Raw genomic sequence first — 27,548 nt, forward strand, 5'->3', positions numbered from 1 at the left:
AGCATTCAGACACCGCAGACAGAGATCTGCATGCTTGTATACATCGTAATAGTGTTCAAAAACAAAAGTTCCGCAACTCACCCTGAGAAACTCTCCACCGATATCTCCAGGCTTTCTTTTTAGTGACCTGGTCTGAAGCCATTTGTTATTTTCAAACACAAGTCTCTGGTAAGCTAACAGTAGCGCTGCACTTGCTTCTTCCTCTTCTTCTTTTCTATAATGGCGGACCGCAAGCAACTTCAAGGTACATACTGCCACCTACTGTATTGTGTAGCCACACTACTCCCCACCCATTAAATTCTATTTTTAAATTTTGAATTATAAAGATAAATAACATTATAAATATCCTCTATGTTTCCTTCAGTTCACAAAATTTCTCAAAGACTTAATTCCTGTTCTATTCCTCTTAGCGTCGCACTTTGAGCTAACTGAACGTCACGGAAAACCAACGGTTGTTTACGTGCAGTACCTCGCAGACCACTAAGGGGCGCCCGCGGACCACCAGCTTGAGACAGACATAGGAACATTTGGAAAAGTAGCTACAGTTATAAATCACTGCATGCTGTGTTTAATATCTACATTGTTTTATTTCCAAATATTATCTACAGATCTTGACTTTATGACTTTAGTGGCTCGTCTCCTCAGCAGACTGAAGCAGCCATACTCTCTCTCAGCGAGCTTCTTATATAATATGAGGAAGAGAGGAGGAGGAGGAGGAGGAGGAGGAGGAGCGGGGGGGTCTCCCTGCGAGCAGCCTCTCCCAGCTCGGTCTCCTCACCCTGCAGCCTCCACACGGTGAAGTCAGTGGGGTGATGTTAGATATCATCTATAAATAGATGATATTTGTGCCGGAGACGTCATAAACTCGCACTTCAAATTTCCGATCAATATGTGCATCTGTAAGGAAGAAACGACGGACACCGGAGTGTGTGTCGTCTCGTTTATCATTGATTTGGCACTAATGGATGTTTTCTCTTCATTGCAACAGTTTGCAATTTAAAATTTGATACAAACTCTATTTTCTAGAAACATCTTCTTTGTATAAGTATGTGTACATTAATTTTTGTTTACATGGCTTGTTTATGTAAATAAAACTTCTCTTATTTCATTAGAGAGGTTTGGTAACTTTATTCAAGTCCTAAAATTTGTATTTAAATTTTTCAGACAAACTACATTTTGGCCACATTTTCAAACAATTTAATTTATGCATTAAATTTGTACCATCCATTATTAGTTGTTTAGATTTTTATGCAACTTAATCTTGGTATTTATCCTGTACTGATTCTAGATTTTTTGTACTTTAATTTTAATTGTTGTTTACATGTTTTTGCATATCTGATTTAACTTAAGTGATAATGTTTATTGCAATTATTCCTATTGTCGCACACACACACACACATTCATACACATACAGTTGTGTGTGTGTGTGTGTGCGTGTGTGTGTGTATGTGCGTGTGTGTGTGTGTGTGTGTGTGTGTGTGTGTGTGTGTGTGTGTGTGTGTGTGTGTGTGTGTGTGTGTGTGTGTTCATTTATTATTTAACATTTTTGTTGCTCATTCATTATGGATTCAGATTGTTGCTTTTCATTAAAAATATTTTTAAAGTGTTTGCTTGTTTAAATATATGAAATTGATATTATTAAAATACATATTATACTTTTTCATTTGTTCAACTTACTTTTCAAAGATATATTCGTATATATTTACGTTTTTGATGCTTAAAATAAATTATATTTTTCCACATTTTAAAAAGTGTAATAGTAAATAATATGATCTCATATTCATATTTTTGGTCATTTTCCCTGACCTCTCGCTCCTCAGGCTCAGGGTTCCTGGTTTTCCTGCCAGGTTGTGATCTGCGGAGGATTACTGTCGCGAAATGAATTCCAGATCCTCCGTGTTTGTTTTTCTCCGGCTCAGGTGAAGCCCGTCGCTTCCTGGTCCAGTGTTGACACAGATCACACATCTCCAGCAGGAACACGTCTGGATTTGTCAGGTTCAGTAATGAAAACCTCTGCAGCTGCTTGTCATTAATAATCATATTTAGATCTAAAACTCACCGATTCTCCTGTCAGCAGCAGCAGGGGAGCAGAGCGGGGAAGTGATGAGGAGGAGGAGGAGGAAGAGCAGGAAGGAGGAAGGCAGGGAATCCATTTCTCGGCTGGGTTTATTTTCTCCGGAGGCTTTAAAAGGCCATCGGTTTCAGCGGGGTCTGCTGGGTCTGTCCTGCCGTCCACAGCGGCCCCTTCCCGGCTGGCGGAGGCTGGATGGATGCTGGGGGAGAGCAGAGAGGATGCAGGGCGTTTCTGCTGCTGGAGGCTCGGCCGCTCACAGCATCATCACCACGGAAGCGCTTCCGACTGAAACCTTTCACAATAAACCTCACGCTCCTAGAATGTTCTGCTCCATAAGACGTTTATTCTCCAATAGCTTAAAAAGAAGAAGGATGATGAGACTTTTAAATCATTTCTGTAGACTTTGTTTCCAAACATCGATGCATCAGTCCGGCTTTGCATCAGATCTGGACATGAAAGAGAATCTAAAGTTGGAAAACAGCAGTTTTTTTTCTTCTTTTTAGTACTTTATTAAAACTCATGGCAGATTTATTGGACATATGGTTTGGACATATTTCATTTGCACATTTCTAAGCAAGTAACACAAGAACCATTGCATCATATGGTAGTTTTGACTGGGATCATGAAGATTTAAAGCTGATGTGAGATCAGTTCTGATGTGGATGTCATTCCTTCCTGCTTGCAGTCAGTCAGCATTCAAGCCTCCAACAGTAACTAACATACTGCTTCTAAAAACTAATGAAGTTCAGTTGTGTTGAAGCAGAATAACACCTAAAACATGAAGGACACCTGTGACTTTGGACACAACCTTGAAATTTGATATTTTTTAATTTTATTTTTTTCATGATGTCACCAATTTAAGCGGTGAGTTTTAAATGTTTTACATCCAAAGGTGCACCTCCAGTTATCTCAGGTCTTGTGAAATAAGCAGAATCATCTTGCAAAGCCTTGATATCATGCAGGCTGGACTGACTGAGGGAATAAAAACATATGAAAAAAATTCTCCCTCATTAATTAAACTATCCTTTAACAAATAGGATTAACTTTAGTCCTTTTACATGAAAAAGATGAGTCAGATTTACTGTCTTTTTCCATTTTGAGTGTACAAACCTGTTTTTCCTGGTTAAAACAAGTTTGTATATATGAAGTAAAATATTAAACTGGTGTTGCAGCATTTTAGCTGTTCATATTTCAAAATGAAAAACACTTCAAGATGACACACATTATGTGAAGAAATGTCAAAGAAAGTGAAGGTCAGCACATCGAGAGGGGCGGAGGGAACGCTGAAACAGTTCCGATTGCTTAAACATTGAGCAAAACGTTTCTGCAGAAACAGGAACAAAATCAACTCGAAATCCTTGAATCGCATCTAAATATAAATAAATAACTTTGTAAGAGTACGTTTGATAAATATCGCTGCAGAATCATCTTTATATACGTCATTAAATAAAATGCTTGTTAGCCTAACAACCTTAATTCTGTCATAAATCTATCAGGAAGCCTCAATTGCACAATTTGTACAAATATAAGAATTTTAAAAATGAAAATAAGAATTTAATGCTTACATTAAAAATAAATAAATACATACAGTGGACTTTGACGGCTGTACAGGCCCTGATGACCTCCTGACCCCACTTATCTCAGTTTGCAGAAATGAGGACCAGATGTTGATCAACGGCTCATCCAACAGATTCTGAATCAGCGGAAGGTCAGAGGGGCGGACCAGAACCAGAACCAGAACCAGTTTCAGGGGAAAAGGAAAGTGAAGCTTTAATTCTGTCCAGGATCTCCAGGATGAAGGAAACGTTCAGGTTTCTGGTGGTTTTGGTTCCTCTGCTGGTTTCTGTGGAGCGCTCAGGTAAGTCCAAATATAAATGCATTCAGCCAGACTTTCAGCTTAGCGTGACAAAAAGAGAAAACCTGTGGGGCTCTTTTCAAAACGCAGCGCAAAACTTTCTCCTCTAAGTTTTATGTTCTTCTACATCTGAGCATCACAAAATCCTTTTAGACAGAACAGTAGCAGAAGAAGTGAAATCTGTTAAGTATTGTTAAAGGTTAAAGAGTGCACAAAAAAATCATCTTGTGAATACAAAACATACAAAATAAATTTAAAAGTACAAAACAGTAACATGTACATAAAAATACTGTTCAAACCAGCAGTACAGTATTCCTTTCTGTAACCTGCAGTCTGAGTGAAGAACCACAATAAAAATGCACTCCTGGTTTTCTTATGTTTTTATCCTCTGTGATACTTAATTTCATGAGATGCTAATGTTATTTTTTACAATCAATAATATTATATTGTTAATGCTAATTGTAATTGTGTCATAATAATACGAGAAAACAGCTCTGTTTTACCGTCAGCTGTCAAATAACAGCAAACCTCCACAGATTCATGTTTGCTCGTTCAAAGGTTTGCCTGAAAATTGCGAAAGACAAATTTTCTCCTGTGTTGAAATCCTGGGTACTCCTCTGATGGACATGACAAAAACAGGCCTGAAAGTAAAGACTCAAGAGTTCTGCAGAACTATCCTGATGGAACAGAAACTTTGACTAAACAGATAAAATGTTTCGTCCTGGTCTTCTTTTACTGAATAAATATGTTTGTGTGTGTGCAGAGTGTGTGCGGTGTTTTGGTTCCTTCGACCTGACCACAGGTGAGTGCAGTGAAGATCTGGGCGTTGTGAACCAAGATGACTGCTGTCAGAACTCCCAATACGGCTACGAAGCAGAAGATGGATCGTGTCGGTCCTGTGGGTAAGCAGAGTCGCTCGTTTCCACTCAGCGGTGTGGAGCAGGTCGGTGCGGTTCGGTATATTCAGGAGAGCTTCCACCACCAACTGGACCCAAATACCAAATGTTGCATCATATTAGATGACAAACGGGGTCCATTAGTGTGTTGTGCTTGTTGCTAGCAGTGCTGTTTCTCTCCTGCATTCAGCAGAATGTGTTGTGTGAAACCAGTAGCTCCATCCAAACCGTACTGAACTGATGGACCTACAACTGCAGGGATCCCAGGGTTGGTGCTCTATGGGTCTTTCCTCAAACCTGAACCTTCAGTCACATACAGACAGTTACAAAGTCAGAGTTCTGTCAGCTGAAGACAAGATCTATTCAAACCCATACGTGAGCTTGAATAGGCTCCCTGTAGCTGAATAGACTGTAAAATACTGATATTAGTTTAGAAATCACTGAACGGTTTAGCACCACAACAAATTAAAGATTCTGCACTCCCAGAACCAGGACCGACCTGGAGAAGCAGCATCAGTTTCCACGTAGCACAAATCTGGAACAAACGTCCATAAAGCTGTGCTTGTCCTGAAACCAAACACTTGTTAAAAAAATAAAAACAAACTTGTGCTTCCAGTCCACCTACATGGTCTCCCTGGACGTCTTGGTCATTCTGCAATGTTCTGTGTGGAGCGGGCGTGAAACAGAGAAGCAGGAAGTGTCATGGCTTTGGAGAGTGTGAGAACCCGCAGGACACACTGCAGACAGACGTGTGCAGCGGCACCTGCTGCAATGGTATGTAAATACTCAAAAGTTATACAAGAAACACTGAAAGACTCTACACCTTGATTCCTTAATGTTTATCATGTATTTTTGAGTAAGACAAGGGCTGGGGCTTATGGAACCCCTGGACTCCATGCTCAGTCACCTGTGGAGGAACAGGAACCCGAACGAGACAGAGAGTCTGCTCCAGTCCTCCTGAGTGTCGCTCAGCATGCACTGGCCCTGAAGAAGAGAAAGAGTCCTGTGAGGCCAGCAACAGGTGTCCAGGTGAGGTCGGCTCTATTTTCAGCTCCAAGACAATGTAATGTTCAGGTAAATGATCAAAAGGTCCAGGAAAGCCAACCCAGATATCTTTATCAATGGACCCCAGGCCTCCTCAGGGTTCACTGTTATGCACATTGAAGAACCAGGGTTGGCAACAGTGGATCCAAAGTGTTTATGTAACAAGATCAAGATTTATTCTAACATCCATCCATTTTCTCACACCCTTGTCCCTTAGTGGGGTCAGGAGGGTTGCTGGTGCCCATCTCTAGCTAACGTTCCGGGCGAGAGCCGGGGTCACCCTGGACAGGTCGCCAGTCTGTCGCAGGGCAACACAGAGACACACAGGACAAACAACCATGCACACACACACACACACACACACCTAGGGACAATTTGGAGAGGCCAATTAACCTGACAGTCATGTTTTTGGACTGTGGGAGGAAACCGGAGTACCCGGAGAAAACCCACCATACACAGGGAGAACATGCAAACTCCATGCAGAAAGACCGGGGTCGGGAATCGAACCCAGAACCTTCTTGCTGGAAGGCAACAGTTCTACCAACTGCGCCACTGTGCAGCCTGCGGATTTATTCTACCCTTTAAGTTAATTAAATGTTGTCACAGTCTGTGTTCTTCTGTTTTATGGTTCAGTCCATGGAAGTTGGTCGAGTTGGGACGCTTGGTCACAGTGCTCTGGTTCATGTATCACTGACCAAAACATGCCCACAAGAGTCCGACAGCGCACCTGCTCCAACCCAGCCCCCTCTGCTGACACCGTGCCACCAGGCAACAACTGTCCTGGTGATGCTTTTGAGACGCAGGACTGCAGCGAGATCCCTAATTGTCCAGGTAAGAGGGGAAGCTCACTGATGACCTAGTCTCTTACATAGCAGTAGGAAGCAATAAGCTAAGATTGACTTTTTCTTCAGTGGACGGCAACTGGGGGTTCTGGTTTCCACCTGGCCCCTGCTCCGTCTCTTGTGGAGAGGGTCTGAAGATGTCATTTAGGCGGTGTGACAGCCCCAGCCCTAAATATGGTGGAAAACATTGTGAGGGGCCAAGCACTCAGAGCAGCGTCTGTAGTAGTCCCTGTCCTGGTAAGCCACAAACACGCACATTATTAAACCTACGACACTCAAATGCAAACATGATGTGAATATCATCGTCTTTCAGTCCATGGAGTCTGGTCCGGTTGGTCAAACTGGGGCGACTGTTCGAATTCCTGCATCCCACCTGGCAGAGCTTCATTGAGGACGCGCCATCGATCTTGTTCTAACCCGGCCCCATCGTTGAACCCACCTGGTAATGAATGCCAAGGTGACAACTCCCAAACTGAGCACTGCAACCACCTACCTCATTGCCCAGGTATACCTGCATGCCTCTTTAAATATGACCACCAACATGTACCCAATAACATCCACAGATGTACCGACAGAGCTCATCCCTACCACCAGCTGATCAACCAAAAAGTTCCCTACCTGGAACTTCAGTGTCCATCTGGTGCGATCTTAGGTTTCCCATGGGCAGCCAGCCTCCGATCAAAAATACATTTAAGGTTAAATAGTCCTTCTAAATGGCCCTTAGGAGTTTCTGCATGTATGGATGAATGTTTAACCTGTACAAGAAGTTGCCCAACATGTGAAGAAGTTGCCCAACATCCTGGAGGCAACTTCTCCAGGATGTTAGGTTTTTCCCAACTGAAAATAAACACCAATCTCCCAATGACCCTTTAGAAAATGGATGAATGTGATCTGCTTACAGCACTAAGGTTTTAAATTAAAGTCCAAGGCTCCCATCGGTCCACACAGAGATAATTAACAATATATTATTCCCATTCATAAATCTGTCTTTTTCAGTGGATGGCAACTGGGGTCCTTGGTCAGCCTTCACTCCATGCCCTGTTACATGTGGCGTGGCTCTTCAGGCCTCGGAGAGGAGATGCAACAACCCTGCTCCCGATCATGGCGGCCGTCCATGTCCTGGAAACGACAAGCAAACCAAACTTTGCTCAACACAAGTCCACTGCCCAGGTACAGCAGGTTCAAGGACATCAGGTTCATTTTATTGCTTCTCCAGAAAGTTTCTCACATTTCTGGTGTCACTCATATGATCCGTCCGAAAGTAAGTTGATGCGACTTACTTAATAATAGCTGAACTTTTGGTGCTGTTCTCTTCAAATTGACCCGAACAAAAGTACAACTTTGAGAATTTTAAAGAGTAATGCCTTAAAAAGCTGGACTGTAAAGGTCCCAAACATCTAAACACACCTTAACATTAAATATTGAAAGATAGAAAAAAAATGAAAATATCACTTATCAATATAAAACCGTGTTGGTTTGCAGTGGACGGCGTGTGGGGCGAGTGGACCGCCTGGAGTGCCTGTACGTACCCCTGGGGAGGGAGAGACATCCGGTGCCTGACAACGGGGGGCAAGCAGACTCGGAGCCGCTCCTGCCTGCATCGAGCTCACAACGGCTCCATCTGCACCGACGGAAAGTTGACAGACACTCAGGTCTGCTACAACGTTGACAAGTGCTATTGTGAGTGCAGACTCTTTTAACCCTTTCCTGCCTTTTTCTATTAGATTAATCGACAGCTAGCTCAATCGTGTGAGGCACAAATTCAATGTAAATAGTTACTTGAAGTTATCTATATATATTTTTTATGGATATCTGATGCCTGTAGCTGTCTGAAAACCAATTGTATCGTCCATCCATCCTCTTCCGCTTATCCGGGGTCGGGTCGCGGGGGCAGCAGCTTCAGAAGGGAGGCCCAGACTTCCCTCCCCAGCCACTTCTTCCAGCTCCTCCGGGGGAATCCCAAGGCGTTCCCAGGACAGCCGAGAGACATAGTCCCTCCAGCGTGTCCTGGGTCTTCCCCGAGGCCTGCTCCCGGTGGGACGTGCCCGGAACTCCTCACCAGGGAGGCGTCCAGGAGGCATCCTGACCAGATGCCCGAGCCTCAACTGGCTCCTCTCGACGTGGAGGAGCAGCGGCTCTGAGTCCCTCAGTCCCCAATTGTATTGTAATTTGTAAAATCGACTTTTGTGGGTTTTACGACGTTACATAATTTCTTACATGTTTGAGAAATCCTTTCATCTCCATGGCAACCATTCAGTTGTGCAAAACGGCTGGGTGGACCTAGCCCCGCCTTCGAGATGCAGCTCCTCCTCAGAACTACACCGAGCCTGGGCCTCACAGAGCAGCAGCCGTCCTCCACGACGCCCCACTCAGCTCCTTCAGACTAGCCAGCAGTAATTATCGCTCCCTGGTGAAACGGCGCAGCAGGAAAGCTCGTAATGCGAGAGGAACACAAGTAAACAAGTTATTAAAGGCTTAATAGAGGAGCAATGCTGTGACGACCTCCTGAAGGCGGAGCTTCAGAAAGAGCCGGAGTTTTTAAAGCGACAGAGGCTCAATTTCAAAGCATTAAATTAAAATGTCTTAAGTCACATTTGAAATATATGGTATTTATTTAACAACCGAACTTAACAGTTTGGCACCATGTGTCTGGAACATGCATAAAACTGTCCCTTTAGTTTCTGGAACAGCTTCACAAACTGACACCGTGCGTTACAGTGAAAGGAACCTGGGACGGCTGGGAGCCTTGGAGTTTATGCACACCGGCCTGCGGAGCCTCGTCTAAACGCAGGAGGTTCCTCATCTGTACACCTGACTACAGCGACTACAGGTATGTTTTAATCTAGACAGTCAGAGTCTACAGTCCTTGCAAAACAGGTTTTACTAAAAAATTTTTTTAAAATGTGTTTTCAGTCCAACTATTGGTCGTCAGCGGGAACCAGCACATTTCCATGGAAAGCCAAAGGCCGACTGTGGCGCGGTTCCTGACGGAGGGAAGAAGTATGAACTTGAAGACTGCCTTAATGTCCCTCCCTGCACCTAACAACGCATCAGCCCACAACTTCAGGAATGTCAAAGCTAGCTTTCTTTGTGGAATATTAGCAGAAACTGCATTTTAAAAAGTCTTTTTACTCTGCTAGATGGGCACATTTGTTGCCTCGCTTTTTGTGATATCACACTTTATACATCCACATCAGATTCTTTATTATTGTAATAGCTTTAAAATAAGAATAAAAAGTGTTTCTTCCGCTTCTGAAATAGTAATTCAATATTAGGAAATAAGTCACACTAAAAACTCAGCCAGTTTTCCAGTCGCAAACAAAGGAAGTCGTTCACTCGTCTTATTTAAAGTTATTCTGTATCCAAAAGATTAGCCTTAAGAATGTTCTTTTTACGGTTTCTAAATGTTTTGGGCCAAAGTCCTCAGTCTGTCGTTTGTGGCCCGACATACTATTATATTCTAATGAAAACAAAACAAAACAAAAAAAATTTAAATGAACGATGTGGCTGATAGAAAGAAAAATACGTTCATTTAAGATCGTCTGATTCCTAAAAGAATTACAGTGTCCATCTGCACTGCATCAGCTCCAACTGCTTTAAAAAACAACAACAAAGTGCCCAACAAGGTAAAGAACAGGGATAGTAACACACAAAATAAAGACATAAGCAACAGAAAAAGAACAGGGAGAAAAATAAAATAAAATAAAACTAATTTAGTTGGTTTTTGCAGACATAATTTTTGCATGAAATATAAAAAAACACACCAGATGTACCAGCGTTGTGCTGCTTCTGCCAGCTTAAAGCTCTTTATTCAGTTTGAAAGACGTCAAAGAGACATTCAGACACACCGTGGCATCCGGCCGCCTCTTTCCCAGCACGTATACATACAGTATCATCTCTGGCTCACGCGTTTCGTAAGGCACAAGATAAATTAAAAAGACGGAGGAGAAGAACCACCTTTAGAAGACGACGTCGGCCTCAGAGGCTTTTCAAAGCCGACGGGCTTCCAGGAGAACGCAACGCTTCTTACAAAACAGAACAGGACAAAAAAGGCTGGAAAACACACAGAACTATTCATATACACATTTAAAATACTTTCTCAATGCTTGATGTAAACGCAACATGCAGAAATCGACAGGTTGTAGGTGTTCAGAAGGTCAAAGGTCAAGCTGCTGCCTCTGTAGTGTCAAACAGCAGCAGCAGATTTATCTAAAGTTTCATACCAAGACCTGCATTATGCTGCTGGTCAGACGATTCCCTCACGAAGCAGAGCTGTAAAGTAAAAGCACTGCTCAATAAAATGTATATATAGAAAAAAAATAATAATTAAAAGCCATCTTCTGAGTTTCCTTTTAAATACAACGTGAAAAACAAAAAGTTAAGACTGAATGTTTCTATAGACAGAATGTGAACAAGTCAAAGTACTGACAACAGAGCTCATCGTAAAATAAGCGACAACCAGGCCCGCTGTGAGAGTTATGAAGGTTAAAATGGTTCCAAATTTACACATTTTACGATTTTAAAGTCACTGTGTGTAGATTTAGTCAGGAATGAAAACGTCAAGTAGATCTTCCAAAAAGCCTCCATCATGTTTCCAGTCCAAATGAACTGGTTTTACTCTGGAAGCAGGACTGGAACCGGATCGGAGTCAGAGCAGCGTGTACCTCCCCAACGTGCTGCTGCGCACTGCAAGTCAGATGGATGAAAAGAGCAACGCTGGCAATAAAATAAATAAATAAAATGCAGAATTATGTGTTGAGTTTTCCACTTGTGTTTAACTGCAAAAACGTGAAACCAGAGCGTCCACAAACCCCACTGCTAAATTAACCCTTTAATCCCAGGTGCATCTTTATGGTGCATTAACATTTACAGCACTACAGCGCCACCTGCAGGCGTGGCATGCAGTGGTTACTACAGTGTTTTGAATGCACCAGGTGCTTTCATGTAGATCAATACGAAGTGATGCTGTGTTTATGCGAAACTTTTTAAAAATGAACTTTGAAAAAACTAAATTTTAATCTGGACCAGTTCAAAAACGACCAACCATTGTTTAGTTTCCATTAAAGCACTAAATCCTACAAAATTTTCATTTGAAAATTAGATACTTTCCCAAGATTTCCCTTTAAAGTCACTCAGGATGGACATTTCAGTACAAACTGTTTACTAATGTTCTTGTTTTGTTTCGTTTTATTTATTTTTTACTTCTGAAGGAGCCCGACTTCTCAGACAGGATTTTTGCCAAATCACAAACTCACAATGTGATTTGGCAAAAAAAAAAAAAAAAGGCTATTTAAATGTATTTATTTATGGATAGACAATAAATTCTGGAATGTACGCATTTTAATTTCTTTGTATTTTTTCCATACTGGCCCAAACTTATAAAGTGATAAGAATTTGTTTTCAGTAACGCGACAGCAACATTGAACTAAAGCAAAAAATGATTAGAAACACTCAATTTTAATGTAATATTTAATTGAAACCGTTAAAAACTTTAGCTGTGACTATTCCAAATTAGAAAATTAAACTAGCTGATAATGCACGTTTTGCTTTAATCAGATTTACATAGGAAAACCTGCTAAATCTACACATAGTGGCTTCATTACAATCAAGAAATTGAAGGCAATACCTGCAGCCAACATTTTGCAGCTATTTAAAACATGCTAAAAACAAAAACTGCAGCAGCATGTTTGGTTATTTTAGCCTGTATGATCAAATATAGACCAGTCCTATTGTTGGTCTATTATAAGACAACAGCTAATTTAACTGTCTTTTTGCTGCGACGTCCCATTTGAACAGGCTTGATCTGAATGGAAAGATTTCTCTTTAAAAACAACCATCTCTAAAACGTAACCATTTAATGGCTTTTCCATCCACTTCTCTAGACGTAATGTTGACACTCAATACTAATGATTGTTATCAGGTTTTAAAATATTCATGTGCAAAGGGTCACATTCAGTTACAAAAACGGTAACACTTGGTAATGGGCTTATTTCATCGTAACAAGAGTGTTTCTGCACAGCAAACAAACCCCATTGGCAACTCTGTGAGTGAATTTCTTCTTCTTTGGTTCTTTCACCCATGTTTGTTTATTTTTATAACAGTGTTAAAAAGCCAGCGTGTAGCTGTGTTATCTCAACTAAAGCAATAAAATACTTCTCGTGTCTTTGGTCCGACACACACACACACACACACACACACTCCCCTTCAACAAAAATAAAGAATGTTTGGATGAAATAAAATAGAAGAAAATCAGATTAAATTACACACAATCCTTTGGCCATTAAGACACCAGCCTCTCTAATATGTGCAGAATATAAACCGTCTTTTAGTTTGTCCAACATCATTTTACACTATATACAAACACACATATATAGTGTATGTGGCAACAGAAAATAAACCGTTCTAGCTTCTATAAATACGGGATAAAACTTCCATCTTGGCACATTAACTTGTATATACTCTCTTTACATTTCTGCAATTCTTTACTCGCTTCTTAAAGGGAAGCCTTGCCTTGCGACTGATGTGATTAATGAGTGTCTAAAGCTGCTTTTCTCTTAGCTTTTACACATCTAAAAGGCGCGAGAATAATTAAAAAAATGTACTGTGGACATAAGTGGAAGCATGGTGGTGGTGGTGATGATGAAGACTTCTTATGGTCGAGGTTTTCCGTCGATAGTCAGGTCATACCTGCAGCAAAAAGACATTTAGGAAAGTTTAGAAGTGAACATTTTGAATTTTAGGTCGAGACGAACAAAGAGACGAATGGGATGCAACCCAACAGGCGGAGAGAGTCAAAACTCCAGCCACTTTTTATATGATTGTAATTGTTAAAAACATTGAAATATGATGGAGGTGGACTACCGGGGGCCTTTGCAGAGATATTTATTAGTGAAGTTTTTCCATGCAGCCTTGTGTTGTTCAAGCACAAAAATCCATCAGGAAAATCATTCATTGCTGTTTAAGGACATAAATATCAGTGTAAAAGTTCAACAGTTTTGTTGTCAATTCAAACCAAATTAAAAGTGGCTTAAAAAATAATCTCTCTGAACATAAAAAATTAAGATTTTAACAAAAGTGTATAATTGGTTTCTGAGGCTTCCCATCTCTAGCAGTGGCTGAATTTAATTTTCAGGGCAAAATAAAACTGTGGTATGAAAACCGTACGTAGACTAGTGTAAAAAAAAAAAAAGTAGGCTACTAGTAGGAGATGAAATAAAAGTTTTTAAAATAGTATCCCTGCCAAACATTAGAAAAAACGTACCATTGTGTCCAACCTTTGGTTAAATCGTCATGATTTAAATCCACCAAGACCTGATGCGATAAAAAAAAAAAAAGATTTAATTGATTAAGAAAGATTATGGACGCCAAGCTATACAGATTTTCCCACAGCCAGGAAACTAATTCACACATTTTAAGACGTCTTTAAGCAACTACATAATAAACTTATAATTAGAAAGCACCTTTCCAAGAAGACCTTTATGTTTGGAGAGCAGACCTCTGCTGTTCTTCACTGCAACATCCAGGTTGCGACTACTGAGCTCGATCCAGGTAACGGAGAACTCAAACCTGACCAGGGAGGAGAAACGAACTTTCCATCAGCCACATCGCAGCCAGGCACGAAAACGAAATGAGCTTCAACCGTTTGACTTACGTTTCGTCGAATTTCGGATTCTGTGTTTTCTTGTGCGTGTGAGTTTTCCTCCGTCCCGACCTCCTTTTGTCAGGAAGCAGGTAGAGACGGGCGTACGGGGTTGAGCCGTGATCGGTGAAAGCGATCAGGTTTCTGCAGGAGTCAACAAAAAGAGTCTAAAAAAACGGAGTTTCCTGACAAAAAGCAAAGGTGTTGCTGTGATTATTCTGACGGCCGCCGACCTGCAGGCGTGAACGACCACGATGAGCCTGTTCCTCTGCGTGCTGTACCGGATGGTCAGCTGGATGCTGCCCAGTGGGCTGTTACTGGACACTGCACCACTGCACACACAGAAAACAACACGTCTGCTTACACACAGTTTCTGATTCAGAGTGAAAAGCTGATCAGCTCCAGTGAAAAGACGATAAATCTACACATTACACACATGGATGATAAAAAGACAGTGCAAAAGAAAAAATACATTTTAAGTATGGATAAAAAGCAACAGTGTGGTCAAGACAAAGCCTGTTATTGTCTTTAGATTGAGCTGTAAAAACTTGTTCAACTATTTTTACTATTTAAATGTAGCGTTTAGGACCCTGAGGGCTTTGTGATCTACTATTTATTTAAATTCGTGCCAAAATGTCTTTTCCTGATAGTTTAAAACGAAGTGAATGAGCTTTTTGATCCATTCAAACAGATTTAAAGTGCAACTCTGAATGCAAAGTGAAGAACATTCAGCTAAAACTGGGAACATTACCACAGTGTTGTCGGCTCAGGGGCACTGATGATCACATCGCTGTTGGGAGCACAGTCATTGTTGGCCAATATATGACAGGTGTTATGAACTTTTATTTTTAATATATACTCGTTCTCTGATCTGGACTTGATGACGTCTGTAAGCCACCTAATGCAGACTCATTTTTAGATTGTAACAATTTATAAACTTTTGCTTTAAGGCTGTTAGATACGACCTGAACCTTCCTTGGGGTTTTTATGCTGTTGTTTAGTAACTAATATACTCCCATAAACTTTAATGAGAGAAATAATGTTACTCACAACAAACAAATTCTGAAGCTTTAGGCTCTAAATTATAATACTAATTCATCAGTATGACAGAAAATCTCTCTTAGATCCACATCTTAAAGGTTTATATGATGTTATAATGTTATTCTTTCATAAAAATCATTCCTGATGTGATGTTTTGATTCTTTCATGCATGTTTTAGAAATACTTTTATTTACTAGCCACTAAGAAATGCAATGCTAACAAACAAACAAAAAAAACAAACAATCAAAGCCAGAAGGCGGAGCTTAGCGCTGTCAATCATCCTCGAGTTCTCCATGTGCTACTGGCGGAGCAGCAACTCAACGTTACAGAAAGACGTTTATCCATCGTCACCGGTGGCCCTGCTGACTACACTGTGGTAGCGTAGCAGGGTGAAGAGGGTGATTAACAGCGCTAAGACCTGCGTCTGATTGGTTGGTTGTAGTTAGCGCTGGCAGAAGGCAGAGGAGCTACATTTTTTTCACAGATTACATCTCCCGTAACAAACATGGTGACAATTTCAACAAATAAGTCAAAAAAAATGTTTTTGAAAGTTGCATCCTGCAGCTTTGACTACACTCACTTGGGCAGCTGCTGGAGTCTCTGCTGCAGCTCCTGAGCAGCGTAGGGGTTGGAAATATCCGAAGCGATGCTGGGCGTTGGCTCCTTGCCCCCGTTCAGGAACTGCTGGGACCCAGAGATAGCCAGGTAGGATGTGCTCTTCCCAGTCTCTGCTAGGCTCTTACCTCCAGCTCCTCCTCCATCACCAGCCTGCTCCAAGTCCATGCTGCCCATGGACTTCACTGGGAGCTCCGACTCCTTCCGCCGGTTGGACAGGTCCTGGACGGAGGCGGTGGAGGAGCGGGGGACGTCTGAGATGGAGGGCGGAGGCATGCTGGCATCTGAGGAGACGGAGGGTTGTGGGGTGGGGTTGGGGTTGGCGGAGCTGGACTTGCGGACCTGGACGGACGACGGGGTGGAGGTGGAAGGCGAGGCTGGTATCTTTTCAAGAGACAACACCTGATGGAAATAATAATAATAATAGAAAAACAATTAAAAGCTCAACAAAGACGTAAAAGTCGAGAGTGAAGGTGACTGATTTCCAAGGTGCTTCACCCGCAGAGCCATCTTCATCTTGAGGGTGCAGCTGGGTCCGGAGGTCTTGAGGGGGAAGCGCTGGCTCAGAGTCATGTCCTCCGCCTCTAGGAGGCGGGTGAGGGGCAGAGCCAGCGTCCCCAACGAACACTCATGCTTCGTATCCTTCACCTGAAACAGCCGGGGTTAAAACGCTCAGCGGAGGGACGAGGGAAACACTCTGAGTCACCGAACAGATGGAAACGTCCTCACCTCCACCTGCAGCTCTTGCAGTTTTGGGTTGTGGATGAGGAAGGTGAAGTTTTCCTCCCACACCGGTTCATTGGTTTTATATTTGATCTGGAAAAAAGAAGCAGATGAAAGACTGAGTTCAACTTTCAGAGGGTAAAACAGACGGTGTAGCGTAGTTCAGACAGCCGGCTGATCTGAGAGGAAGAGCAGAGTCTGGAATGGGGCTGGTGACAAATCAACAGCATCGATTATTCAAATTTGTGGTTTTTTAAGATTTAATTTTTCGGGAAATTTAGATTTTTTTTTTTCTTCCATCAAGCCTGCCATCTTGTTTGACAAGAATGTCTCACAGCTTTTATTTTTAACCTTTTCTTTTTTTCATTACAAGAATAAAGTCAGGGCTGCAGGATCTGACTTGAGTCTGGACTCTTTGAACACAGTGAGGTTTGTTGTGGCTCTGTATCGTTTCAAATCATGATTTGTCCCCGGGGTTTCGGTTTTACAATACCACCACATAGTGACACTTGGTTAACTAATCATTGCTGATGCTAATATTATGACTACATTATCTTTATCGATCAGAAGTTCTCATAGTCTGGTCTATAACCCACAGGAGGGATGATGACATAAAAGCCACTTCTTGGAAATCATTTTCTTTTTTCCCCCAGAAAATGAAGAGAGCAGAAAAACTTCTGGTTTGAAAAAGTCTGAGCTTTTATTATTTAAGTCATATCGCCCAGCTTTAGTCTGAACGAACGATATTCAGAACCAGAACTCTCCGCTGATGCAAAGTTGAAGTAACTCTGTAAACCACATGTGCTCTCACCTTGCTGTCTAAGGACTGGTGACCCACTCTGAACTGGACCATTGGACTGGGATCACTGGTCACTTTTTTACCGGACTGCAGGAAAACAAACAGGTTTCAATGAACCAACAGGAATAATGAGAAGCTCTGATCAAAACAAAGGTTTTCCTAACACAACCTGAACAGCAATGGAGCCAATTATGTTTTCAGAAAAATGAGCTCAACGTTCAGAATGGCTTCTTTTTTCCTCAAAATAATCCACTTATAAACACATAAGAGTTTCATAAGAGTAAAGAAACATTAAGTTGAGCTCATCAAGTATTAATTTTGGGCTGTAAAAACAGAAGATTTAGAATAGAAACTTTGGGAAAGAGCAGGTAAAAGTCCCATAACCCAAAAAAGTCCAGAAAAAAAAAAAATCACCAGATTCAATTCGAAGAAGAAATTCAATCGTAAAGCATGAATGTAGCTCAGGCAGTAATGCTGTTAAATACGACACACACTGTTGGACACAGCTTTAGTCGGGCGACATGATGGTCAGTAAATGAAAGCAGCTCTGAGTGGATTAAAGTAAAACTCCTGCTGTAGCTGTGTGTTTGTGGAGACGTCTCCGTGTTTCCTCTACGGTTTGTGTTCTCTGTTGCCGTTACCTTGATGGCCTTACTGATCGAGGCCTTCCTCAGCCCCGTCTGGTTGAACTCTAACGGATTGCGCTTTGATTTTCCCCCAGTGAAGTGAAGGCAGGAGAGAGTAACACACACACACACACACAGACCGGGAGGTTAATTAGGGGAGGGCATGCGGGGAGGAAGAGGAGGAGGAGAAGTTGATGAAGCACACCACCACCGCCAGCATCACCAAAGGATTGGGATGCACCCAGAGTGAGACAGACAGAGACAACATGGATGATCACATGGTTAATGTCATTCCCCAGTTAATGGAGCAACAGGTAGAGCTGAATAAACAACATCCAGACAGAAAATTTACACTGGAAATAAGATTATTCAACATTTATTTGGAACAAACTGGTCAGAGAGCTCCCTCTAGTGGTATTCAGAACAAAATACTGACATTAGATCATCTACAGCAGAGGTGGGTGATATGGAATAAATGTTTTATTGTGACATTTTGCTGTACTATTGTGATAAAGATAAAAGAGACAATAAGTAATATTTATTACTTCTGCGTGGCACAGCAGTCATAGCACCAAAACACCATCAGCTCGTGGAATAATACACTTATTCAGGAGGGCTTTAAAAACTGCTCACAGTAACTGTGATTTTTTTGATAGTTATTTATATTTTCATTGAACAAAAAGTGGAAAAAACAGTAAAACTAACACTGACAATCCAGACAGTTTTTAGGATTTTTAAATGTCACTAATTGGAACTCATTACGACAATAAATCAAAAATCCCAATCATGACAAGAAGTTTATCACAATAAATGCACCTAATGTGTTTTACTAGGTTATCCTGTAATGAAACGCGTCAAAAAATGTTAAGGATCGTTTCTGCTTTCTACAGCGCTCCACACCAAAGCAATGCACTGCTGCACTGCTTTGGTGTGGAGTGCTTCTGCTGTGATATTTAATACAAAACAAGCAAAAGCCAAATGCATGTTCTGATACGAGTGCATCTGATCACTGCGTTGTATTCTGATGTCTTTATTGTGATGTTTGGTGTGAATGAACTCTGACTCACCTTAAGGACAATAAAAGATAAATAAACCTCAGAGGAAAGGAAGCTGGAATAGATCCACTGGAACAGTGTGAACTCTGCTGGTGTCGAGCTTTCCATTTCACACAAAGTCATATTTTTACCAGCATATGTGATGCTGTGAGTCACATGAGCAGAGCAAGATACCTGAGCGTGCATATTCTGATTTGCAGGGTTTCTGAGGAACTCGTCAAGGGAAGAGGGAAAAACTGAACACACAATGACTTCAAACCATAAACTGCATATAAAAGATGGACAGAACCCAACTGGTTAAAATCAGCGTTTCCTCTGATCACCAGCTGGGGCCCAACAGCTTCAGAAGTTGGTCTCACTGCATGTTTTCACCTTCATGTTTAACCCCAGAGACCTGGAGTGAGGTCAACGTTGCAACGGCTGAAAAGCTGAACTTGTCCATCTTTTACTGTACAAACAGTTTAAGGGAAACCAGGGATGATTGAAGGGAAGCAATCCAAAAAACACACAATTTGCCTTCACTGCTCTGAATACCTCCCCAAACTAAACATGCATGACTCCTTCCTAATTAGTTTAAATACCCGACACTGTGCTTTACAGCAGCATTTATAGGCCATAAACGTCACGTTTTGCTACGCTACAAACCCAAACGTGTGCTATTTGAGATTCTGTGAGACACATTAATGTAAAATAGATGCAAAAGAATACATGGGTTTCAACATTTTATACAAAAAAAATCTGATGTGTGTCATATGTATGCAGCCCCAGTGAATTAATACGTTGCAAACCCACTTTTAAATGTAATTACAGCTTCAGGTTTTTAAGGGCGTCTCTAAAAGCTTTGCACATCTAGATAATAACATTTTGAAGTGTTGGCTAAGTATTGAAGCACCAAACCTTCAGGCTCTTTTCACCGTAAGCATATTCAGTGACATTTGTTGCTTAATGCGGCACAAAAAATTAGGGAATTCAAAGAGGTGGTTACGTCAATTAGAAACTACAGCTTGGTTGTTTTGTAGAAGAAGTCAAACAGAAACAACTTTTTACTTTAAATCAGTGACGAATATTATTTTTTAAATATGTTTTTTCAATACTTACTGTCTGATGATGACGTTTGCTATGAACTTAAAGCAGAATACAGCAACACTTATTGCATATTGAATGTTTCCCTATAAAATAAATTACATTTTTGAGATTTTTTCTTTTTAAAATATAACATTTAACTCTAGGTGATAAGTAGAAATTGATCACCTGCAGTCGAGCTTCCATTGATTATAAAACTGGTTGTAATGTCTCTTTAAAGAGATATACTGACTGCATGGAACCGTTTCTGGTCGAGTCGTCTACAGAGATGCAGACATGTTAATCCCTCTTGTCTTCTTAACTTTCCCATCAACCTTATGTTACAAATACCCAATGATGAGTTTTTCATGCAAAGTAAAAATAAAACAACCTCACCAATTGAAAGTTATGCTTATTTAATTGGATGTGCATGCAGAGGTTTAGCAGAAAGACTGCCACTAAATGTGATAAAGTATAAAGTTTTCTCTGTTTTTGTGTAGATTTTTGGATGCATTTTATGTCCCATCCTTTCCTTTCGCTTTTGGAAACCCCAACAGAAACTTTACCAACTTATTACGGTAAGACAAGGATTCAAACCCATGCACTGGAGAGGATTCGTGCTGTTCAGGCAAAATGGGGCATAATCACTCTTCAGCATTCCTCATACCGCTCTAAGATGCAGAGATCAGCTAGTGGACTCACAAACAAGGTCCTATAGAGAGAAGAGGTGTTCTCACAGAACACGAGGCCCGCCGAGCGCCTCTCTTTTAAGCAGCCTGAACCCAAGTTCCCCTCGAAGACGCTCTTCAGAGCAGCGAGGAGGCACGGAGGAGGAGGAGCAGAAGAAGAAGAAAAAGCAGAGGAGGCTGAGAGGAGAAAAGTGAAGCCTGTGCTTGATCTGATGTGTGCTTGCTAATAAAACAGAGTTCCTGTTTTCACTCTCAAACTAAACTCAAACTAGTCTCAAACACAGTTAAGGTGTCGTAATTTTACAAGTTTAAATCTTTTGTAAATAATTCAAGAATTTGTTGAATGTGATCAGTTCAAAAAGCTGCACATCAGACAGAATACGAATGTAAATAATACAAGTAGAAATACATAAGGGATCATTTCTTCTGTAGAAAATAAAGTCACAAAACGAGTAGAAATAATATTAGATAATAATAATAATAATATTAGATAATAATATTAGATAATAATAATAATATTATTATTATTATTATTAGATAATAATAATAATAATAATAATAATAATAATAATAATAATAATAATAATAATAATAATAAATAATAATAATAATATTAGAGATGGCTAACGCGAGTTATGCTTCACTGACTGTATTGCTGTATTTATATTAATGCCTTAACAGAAAAAACGTCAACAATAGTTTTGCAAGTTTAGTTGAAGCAATAAATCACGTTAACAGAATAAAACCAATTAATTCAAATGGATATGTCAGATTTGCAACTGCTTTACCTTTTAGGACAAGATGGAAAATAGAACGAGAGAAAAGCAAGAAAGTAGATAAGAGAGATTACATTTATCTATCATTTTTAACTAAAAACAAAGGTAATTTAAACACACACAAAAAGAGAAATCAAGACTGCTGCAACCGTTACGGCTTCACAATATTCCTAAAAACTGAGAACGCTCCAAGCCTTAAAACTGATTCATTAGTTCCACTTAAAGCCTGTAAAACCTAAAATCAGCTCCGTTGATTATAAACCAACTGACTCACCGACAGGTTTCTGGCCGAGTCCAGGAAGACTACGAGCACTGCAGACGACAGCCCGTCGGTGGCGCTAGAGCCGTTCGCCCGGATCTGCAGCAGCGCCTGCGAGGGAAGAAGAACAGATCAGATCAGAGAGACACTTTTCCTTCATATGGGACCTGAAACCGAGTCTGGTTCTGAACCAGAGTCTGGTTCTGATCCAGAGTCTGGTTCTGAACCAGAGTCTGGTTCTGAACCAGAGTCTGGTTCTGGTTCTGTTTGGAAGAAAAGCTGTGCAGTTCTACCTGGTCCAGCTTCTCAGGTGAGGGCAGCAGACAAAACCACTCCATCTTCAGGTGCAGCTTCCCTTTGGGAACATCTTCCAGATCGAACCACTAAGAGGAGGGAAAGTAATCAATAACCAATACCTGATTGTTTTCCAGCTCAGGCTGGGAGTATCCACTACATTTTTTAAAAATAAATCTTAAAGTTTCTTAAGAAAGCAATAAAAACCTTATTTTTATCGATATTAATCAATACAAATGGGTACAACGGATAAAGCTTATAACTGGACGCCTTAAAAAAGCAAAGTCAGTAACAAAAATAGAAACATTTTGTCTCTATTATTATGAAAATTATTTCAACCAATATTTTATATTTTTCTATTATATTTCTTCCCATCTCAGCATGTTTATTTTAAGAGCCTTTTGCAAATAATGTCTTTAGATAAAACTTTTTTTTTTTACATTAAAAAAGTCATAATTAACACTCACTTGTTTATTAACTTTATGGATTATGGATTGTTCCATAAACCATAATGATGGGAAACGTCTTAAGATAACGTCCAAGACTAGAAAAATCTAAATATTTGACAATTGTTTTTGAGTTTAAGCAGCTGAAGATTTTTGCATCTTTCGAGGTATTACAGACAATTTTAAAAGAAAAAAATGAAAGAAAGAAGAATTTTTCCCTGCAAAAACTCTTTGCAAATTCAACATTTATTACTAAAAACTATGAAAAAATAATCACCTCCTCCACAATTTGTCCCTTCTTGAGTTCAGTCAAGTCGATCATCACACTGAAACACGTAAAAACACGTTAGCTAAGAAAGTTTTACAGGGCAAATGCTTTTTTTTAAGCTTGTATGCACCATGTGCAAAACTATTTATCGTATCATTTAACATTTATCGGATTGTTTAATTTAATGTGAAAAATGTATTGTGATAAATTTCAATTATGATAATACATGATAATTGTATTATGTATTATCACGATAATACATGTATTATGTATTATAATCATGTATGGCATGATTATAATACATCATGCAAAATTAATCTTTAAAACTGCCTTAAATGTTAATTTTGCCATATTCTCCACTGTTAAATATCACTAAAAATGTGGCCAAAATACTCGCTGACATAATAATTGTGCACACAGTGTAATAGTTAATGAAAGGCAGTTTTTTATGTAGCTCAATGTTACCGTCAGTGAAACAAAAAGAACCTACTTTCCCAGTTTGTCATCGTCGTTTTGGTCTTCATCAAACAGTTCAATTTCCATCGTTTTTGCAGTGTTATCGTACATCAAGAACTGAAGAGCAACACATAAACAAACATTAATGCTCGCTTAAACTTCCTGAATTACCAATAGACTGGTAATTAAAAAAACCCACTAAAAATCAACCAAAGAACATCAACAACAATCCGTATGTACGTCCTACATAAACATCTTCAGTTTACGGCACAACTAAGAGCAACTAAGAGCAAAGGCAAGAAACTGAATCACCTCATGGACCTCGTTCCAACGAGGATTGACCGTATCTTTGATGACTTTGCTCTTGGCTTCCTTTGGGCCGACCCGGATGAGTCCATATGGGTCAGACTTGCCCTTGATTCCCAGGATCCTGTCCTTGGCCAGTAGGTTCTGGGCCTCAATGAAGTGGATTCTTATCAAGGCCTTAGGAGTGAAAGACAGAAGAAAAGTAGTTCTCAAATGCATTAAGCGTGTAACCTACTACAAACCGGATTCCAAAAAAGTTGGGACACTAAACAAATTGTGAATAAAAACTGAATGCAATGATGTGGAGATGGCGAATGTTGATATTTTATTCGTAATAGAACATGGATGGCAGATCAAAAGTTTAATCTGAGTAAATGTAACATTTTAAAGGAAAAATATGTTGATTCAAAATTTCACAGTGTCTTCAGATCCCAAAAAAGTTGGGACAAGTAGCAATCAGTGGCTGGAAAAAGGAAATTGAACATATAACAAACAGCCGGGAGACCAATTAACACTAATTAGGTCAATCGACAACATGATTGGGTATAAAAAGCTTCATTAGAGTGTCAGTGTCTCTCTGAAGCCAAGATGGTAAGAGGATCACCAATTCCACCATTGTTGCGCAGAAAGTTAGTGCAGCAATACCGGGATGGTGTTACCCAGCGTAAAATAGCAAAGACTTTTAAGTTATCATCATCAACCGTACATAACATCATCAACAGATTCAGAGAAACTGGAACAATAGCTGTTCGTAAGGGTCAAGGCCGTAAAGCTCTACTAGATGATTGTGATCTCTGGGCCCTTAAGCGTCTCTGTACCTCAAACAGGAATGTCACTGTCAAGGAAATAACAACATGGGCTCAGGAATACTTTCAGAAAGCATCGTCAGTGAACACAATCCACCGTGCCATCAGCTGCTGCCAGCTGAAACTCTACAATGCAAAGAGGAAGCCATTTCTAAGCTCCACAAGCTCAGCCGTTTGCACTGGTCCAAGAGTCATTTAAAATGGAGTGAGGCAAAATGGATGACTGTTCTGTGGTCAGATGAGTCACGGTTTGAAGTTCTTTATGGACACTGGGACGCCATGTCATCCGGACCAGAGAGGACAAGGAAAACCCAAGTTGTTATCAACGCTCCGTTCAGAAGCTGCATCACTGATGGTCTGGGGTTGCATGAGTGCTGGTGGCCTGGGCAGCTTGCATGTCTGGAAAGGCTCCATTAATGTAGAGAACTATGTTCAGGTTCTAGAACAATATGCTCCCATCTAGACGTCGTCATCTCTTTCAGGGAAGATCCTGCATTTTTCAACAAGATGATGCCAGATCACATTCTGCAGCAATCACAACATCATGGCTACGTAGGAGAAGGATCCGGGTCCTGAAATGTCCAGCCTGCAGTCCAGATCTTTCACCTATAGAGAACATTTGGCGCATCATAAAGAGGAAGGTGCGACAAAGAAGGCCCAAGACTATTGGACAGTTAGAGGCCTGTAGTAAACATGAATGGAGAGCATTCCCATTTCTAAACTGGAGAAATTGGTCTCCTCTGTCCCCAGACGACTGTTGAGTGTTGGAAGAAGAAGGGGAGACGCCACACAGTGGTAAAAATGGCCTTGTCCCAACTTTTTTGGGATTTGTTGACGTCATGAAATTTTGAAGCAACATATTTTTCCCTTAAAATGATACATTCTCTCAGTTTAAAGTTTGGATCGGCCATGTATGTTCTATTGAGAATAAAATATTAGATGTTGGAACCTCCACATCATTGCATTCAGTTTTTATTCACAATTTGTTTAGTGTCCCAACTTTTTTGGAATCCGGTTCATACATTTTTAGATAATTTGCTTTCAGTTTCCACATTGTCCTCTGACATTGTGACTGTGGGTCATTCCACAGAGGTCAGAGGTCAATCTTTGCCTAAAACGGAGTAGTTGAAGATGTACCTACATTAATGTTGTCTGGTAACAATCTAGTAATGTTTTATTTAATTGAAATTAGTTCCAGTAGATTAACAAATAACATCTTCTATTCTTGTAGTTTGGTTTTGTCCAGCAGAGGGACATGCTGGTCCCTAAGAGGAGCCAGTTGATACAGAAATAAAGATGGCGGGGGCATAGCAGAATGGGAAAAAGAAGCGACTCAAACAGGATCCGATTTGGGGTGCGAAATCAACTTTATGTGGCTTTGTTATGAAATATAAACACTTAAACTCCTTAAAGTTTTACCTTAATGGCGAAGCAGCGTCAACCTCTCAACCAAAAATTACCGATGAGCAACCACACACACTTCCACACACCTCCCCATTCATGGGGAATTAAATGTTACTCATATTTTATTCTTTGCATATTTTATTTTTCTTTTCTTTTGTGTTTTGTTGTATTTTATAAATGGTTAAGGTTAATTATGTGAGAAAAACACAATTTTATGTCTATTATTTAAAACAACTGACAAAAATAATGTTGAAATTTTATCTTTTTTTTTTAACTGAGCCATCTTTTAAACTTATCCCTTTATGGTATGGAAAAACCATATGATGGCACTCTTACAAAACAAAACTCAGATTTTACGAAAAAAACAAAAAAAACAATCAACTTTATATTAACTTTTCAGTTTATGACTCGCATCCTTATCTGTGTGCCTGTATCAAAAATTAGATGCTATTTGACATTTCGGATCCAGAGCGTAGAAGAACTGTGTGTACCAGGAGAGTTTCCCTGGCTAAGAGTGAGTGGTACCTCTGGAATGGGGAAGCGGATCCTGGCCAGCTCAGCCGCTCCCACCAGAGGGATGTTGAGACGGTTCGGCAGAACCAGGTAGCTGTAGATGATGTCCTGGATGAGGCCGTCACACAAACCACTGCAGGCACAGAAACGGACAGAAAATTAAGTAAGATTTGAGTAGAAAAAAAATTTACTTGTTGCAAAAAAAAATAGATAATCTAGTTTATTTAACAACATTATTGGACAATCATTAACAACTTAGCAGATCGCCTCCATGCCAGGCTACTATCATGCTGACATTCAGGCAAAAGGAGCCCCAACCAAGGACTGAGTGCATCTATTCTGCAGTAAAAGGACAAACGATTCAGTTAACTGACATTTCTGCATTACAAATCATTTTATTTATGATTTTATATAATATTAAACCTAGCTGTAACTGTGAGCTGAGTGGTCCTGGGTTTTTTCTGCATGGAGTTTGTATGCTCTAAATTAACATCTGATTACTAAATTAGTGTTATTTGTTGGTGGATTAGCTGTAATGACCCATTTCAAGAAATAGAGGCTTGGAAATTTATTTTTAATTTATAGCAGCAATTTGCACCAATCTGATGGTAAATAACAGATTAAAAACAATAAGTATTCATGTTGGTGACCTCATATGCCTATCTATTCAATAATTCAGCAACAAAAAAAGTTTTTTTAATTAAAAATGTTGCTTATTTTGTCAAATTAGTATATATATATTCTAATTTACTGAGCTACAACGTTAATATGTATTTCACAAACCATCTCCTGACATTTCGCCAGTTTTCCTCTAGGTGGCAGCAGAATCCTGCCTCTGAACTCCTAAAGTTTCCCACTGCAGTGGATTAATATGGGTCAGTTTGCACCAAAAACAAAATACAAATATAATTTTTAAAAAGTATCATAACACTATAATTACTAAATGAAGTACTAAATATTTTCAGACAAAATATTTACAAATTTTGGAAATATTTTTTACAAAATTCTGCATCCTCTCCATGCATTCATAAGCATTGATATTTTCAAGTATCTCATCATT

At 40.1% G+C, this 27,548-nt stretch overlaps 3 protein-coding genes across 8 annotated transcripts in view; 1 reads left to right on the forward strand and 2 right to left on the reverse strand.

The window, feature by feature from the left end:
- The window catches only part of LOC103480019 (receptor-type tyrosine-protein phosphatase N2-like), a 187,743-nt gene extending 185,390 nt beyond the window's left edge, over nucleotides 1-2,353 (reverse strand). The window contains exon 1 of one of the 2 annotated variants that reach the window (XM_008434755.3): nucleotides 2,060-2,353. In XM_008434755.3, the coding sequence (XP_008432977.3) occupies nucleotides 2,060-2,153 (94 nt within the window). In that variant the 5' untranslated portion in view covers nucleotides 2,154-2,353. Of the gene's footprint in view, nucleotides 1-81; nucleotides 158-2,059 lie in introns of those variants that run through there. The other variant, XM_017309950.2, reaches the window with a different exon arrangement.
- Nucleotides 2,354-3,728: 1,375 nt separating this feature from the next.
- On the forward strand, nucleotides 3,729-12,022 carry LOC103480006 (properdin). Of its 2 annotated transcripts, XR_014084169.1 has the most exons (12): nucleotides 3,729-3,932; nucleotides 4,693-4,831; nucleotides 5,442-5,599; nucleotides 5,687-5,854; nucleotides 6,503-6,700; nucleotides 6,781-6,948; nucleotides 7,025-7,216; nucleotides 7,708-7,881; nucleotides 8,194-8,391; nucleotides 9,430-9,541; nucleotides 9,625-9,837; nucleotides 9,874-12,022. XR_014084169.1 is itself a non-coding variant. In XM_008434744.3 (11 exons), the coding sequence occupies exons 1-11, from the start codon at nucleotides 3,869-3,871 to the stop codon at nucleotides 9,752-9,754; spliced, it is 1,701 nt and encodes a 566-aa protein (XP_008432966.2). In that variant the 5' UTR covers nucleotides 3,729-3,868; the 3' UTR covers nucleotides 9,755-12,022. The 2 variants fall into 2 exon arrangements, 1 of the variants encoding a protein (XP_008432966.2); XM_008434744.3 differs by having other exon boundaries at nucleotides 9,625-12,022.
- esyt2a (extended synaptotagmin-like protein 2a) overlaps nucleotides 10,482-27,548 on the reverse strand; it is a 48,778-nt gene continuing 31,711 nt past the window's right edge. The window contains exons 9-25 of one of the 4 annotated variants that reach the window (XM_008434739.3): nucleotides 26,501-26,621; nucleotides 23,772-23,942; nucleotides 23,494-23,576; nucleotides 23,013-23,061; nucleotides 22,289-22,378; nucleotides 22,011-22,106; nucleotides 20,974-21,075; nucleotides 18,170-18,232; nucleotides 17,541-17,615; nucleotides 16,736-16,822; nucleotides 16,505-16,654; nucleotides 15,972-16,408; nucleotides 14,584-14,682; nucleotides 14,363-14,494; nucleotides 14,172-14,277; nucleotides 13,973-14,022; nucleotides 10,482-13,398 (exon numbers count right to left, since the gene is read on the reverse strand). In XM_008434739.3, the coding sequence (XP_008432961.2) occupies nucleotides 13,362-13,398; nucleotides 13,973-14,022; nucleotides 14,172-14,277; nucleotides 14,363-14,494; nucleotides 14,584-14,682; nucleotides 15,972-16,408; nucleotides 16,505-16,654; nucleotides 16,736-16,822; nucleotides 17,541-17,615; nucleotides 18,170-18,232; nucleotides 20,974-21,075; nucleotides 22,011-22,106; nucleotides 22,289-22,378; nucleotides 23,013-23,061; nucleotides 23,494-23,576; nucleotides 23,772-23,942; nucleotides 26,501-26,621 (1,948 nt within the window). In that variant the 3' untranslated portion in view covers nucleotides 10,482-13,361. The remainder of the gene's footprint in view (nucleotides 13,399-13,972; nucleotides 14,023-14,171; nucleotides 14,278-14,362; nucleotides 14,495-14,583; nucleotides 14,683-15,971; nucleotides 16,409-16,504; nucleotides 16,655-16,735; nucleotides 16,823-17,540; nucleotides 17,616-18,169; nucleotides 18,233-20,973; nucleotides 21,076-22,010; nucleotides 22,107-22,288; nucleotides 22,379-23,012; nucleotides 23,062-23,493; nucleotides 23,577-23,771; nucleotides 23,943-26,500; nucleotides 26,622-27,548) is intronic. The other 3 variants (XM_008434741.3, XM_008434740.3, XM_008434742.3) reach the window with 3 other exon arrangements.

This window comes from Poecilia reticulata, chromosome 17 (genome assembly GCF_904066995.2).
Source record: "Poecilia reticulata chromosome 17, P_reticulata-male-v2, whole genome shotgun sequence".
NCBI lineage: Eukaryota > Metazoa > Chordata > Actinopteri > Cyprinodontiformes > Poeciliidae > Poecilia > Poecilia reticulata.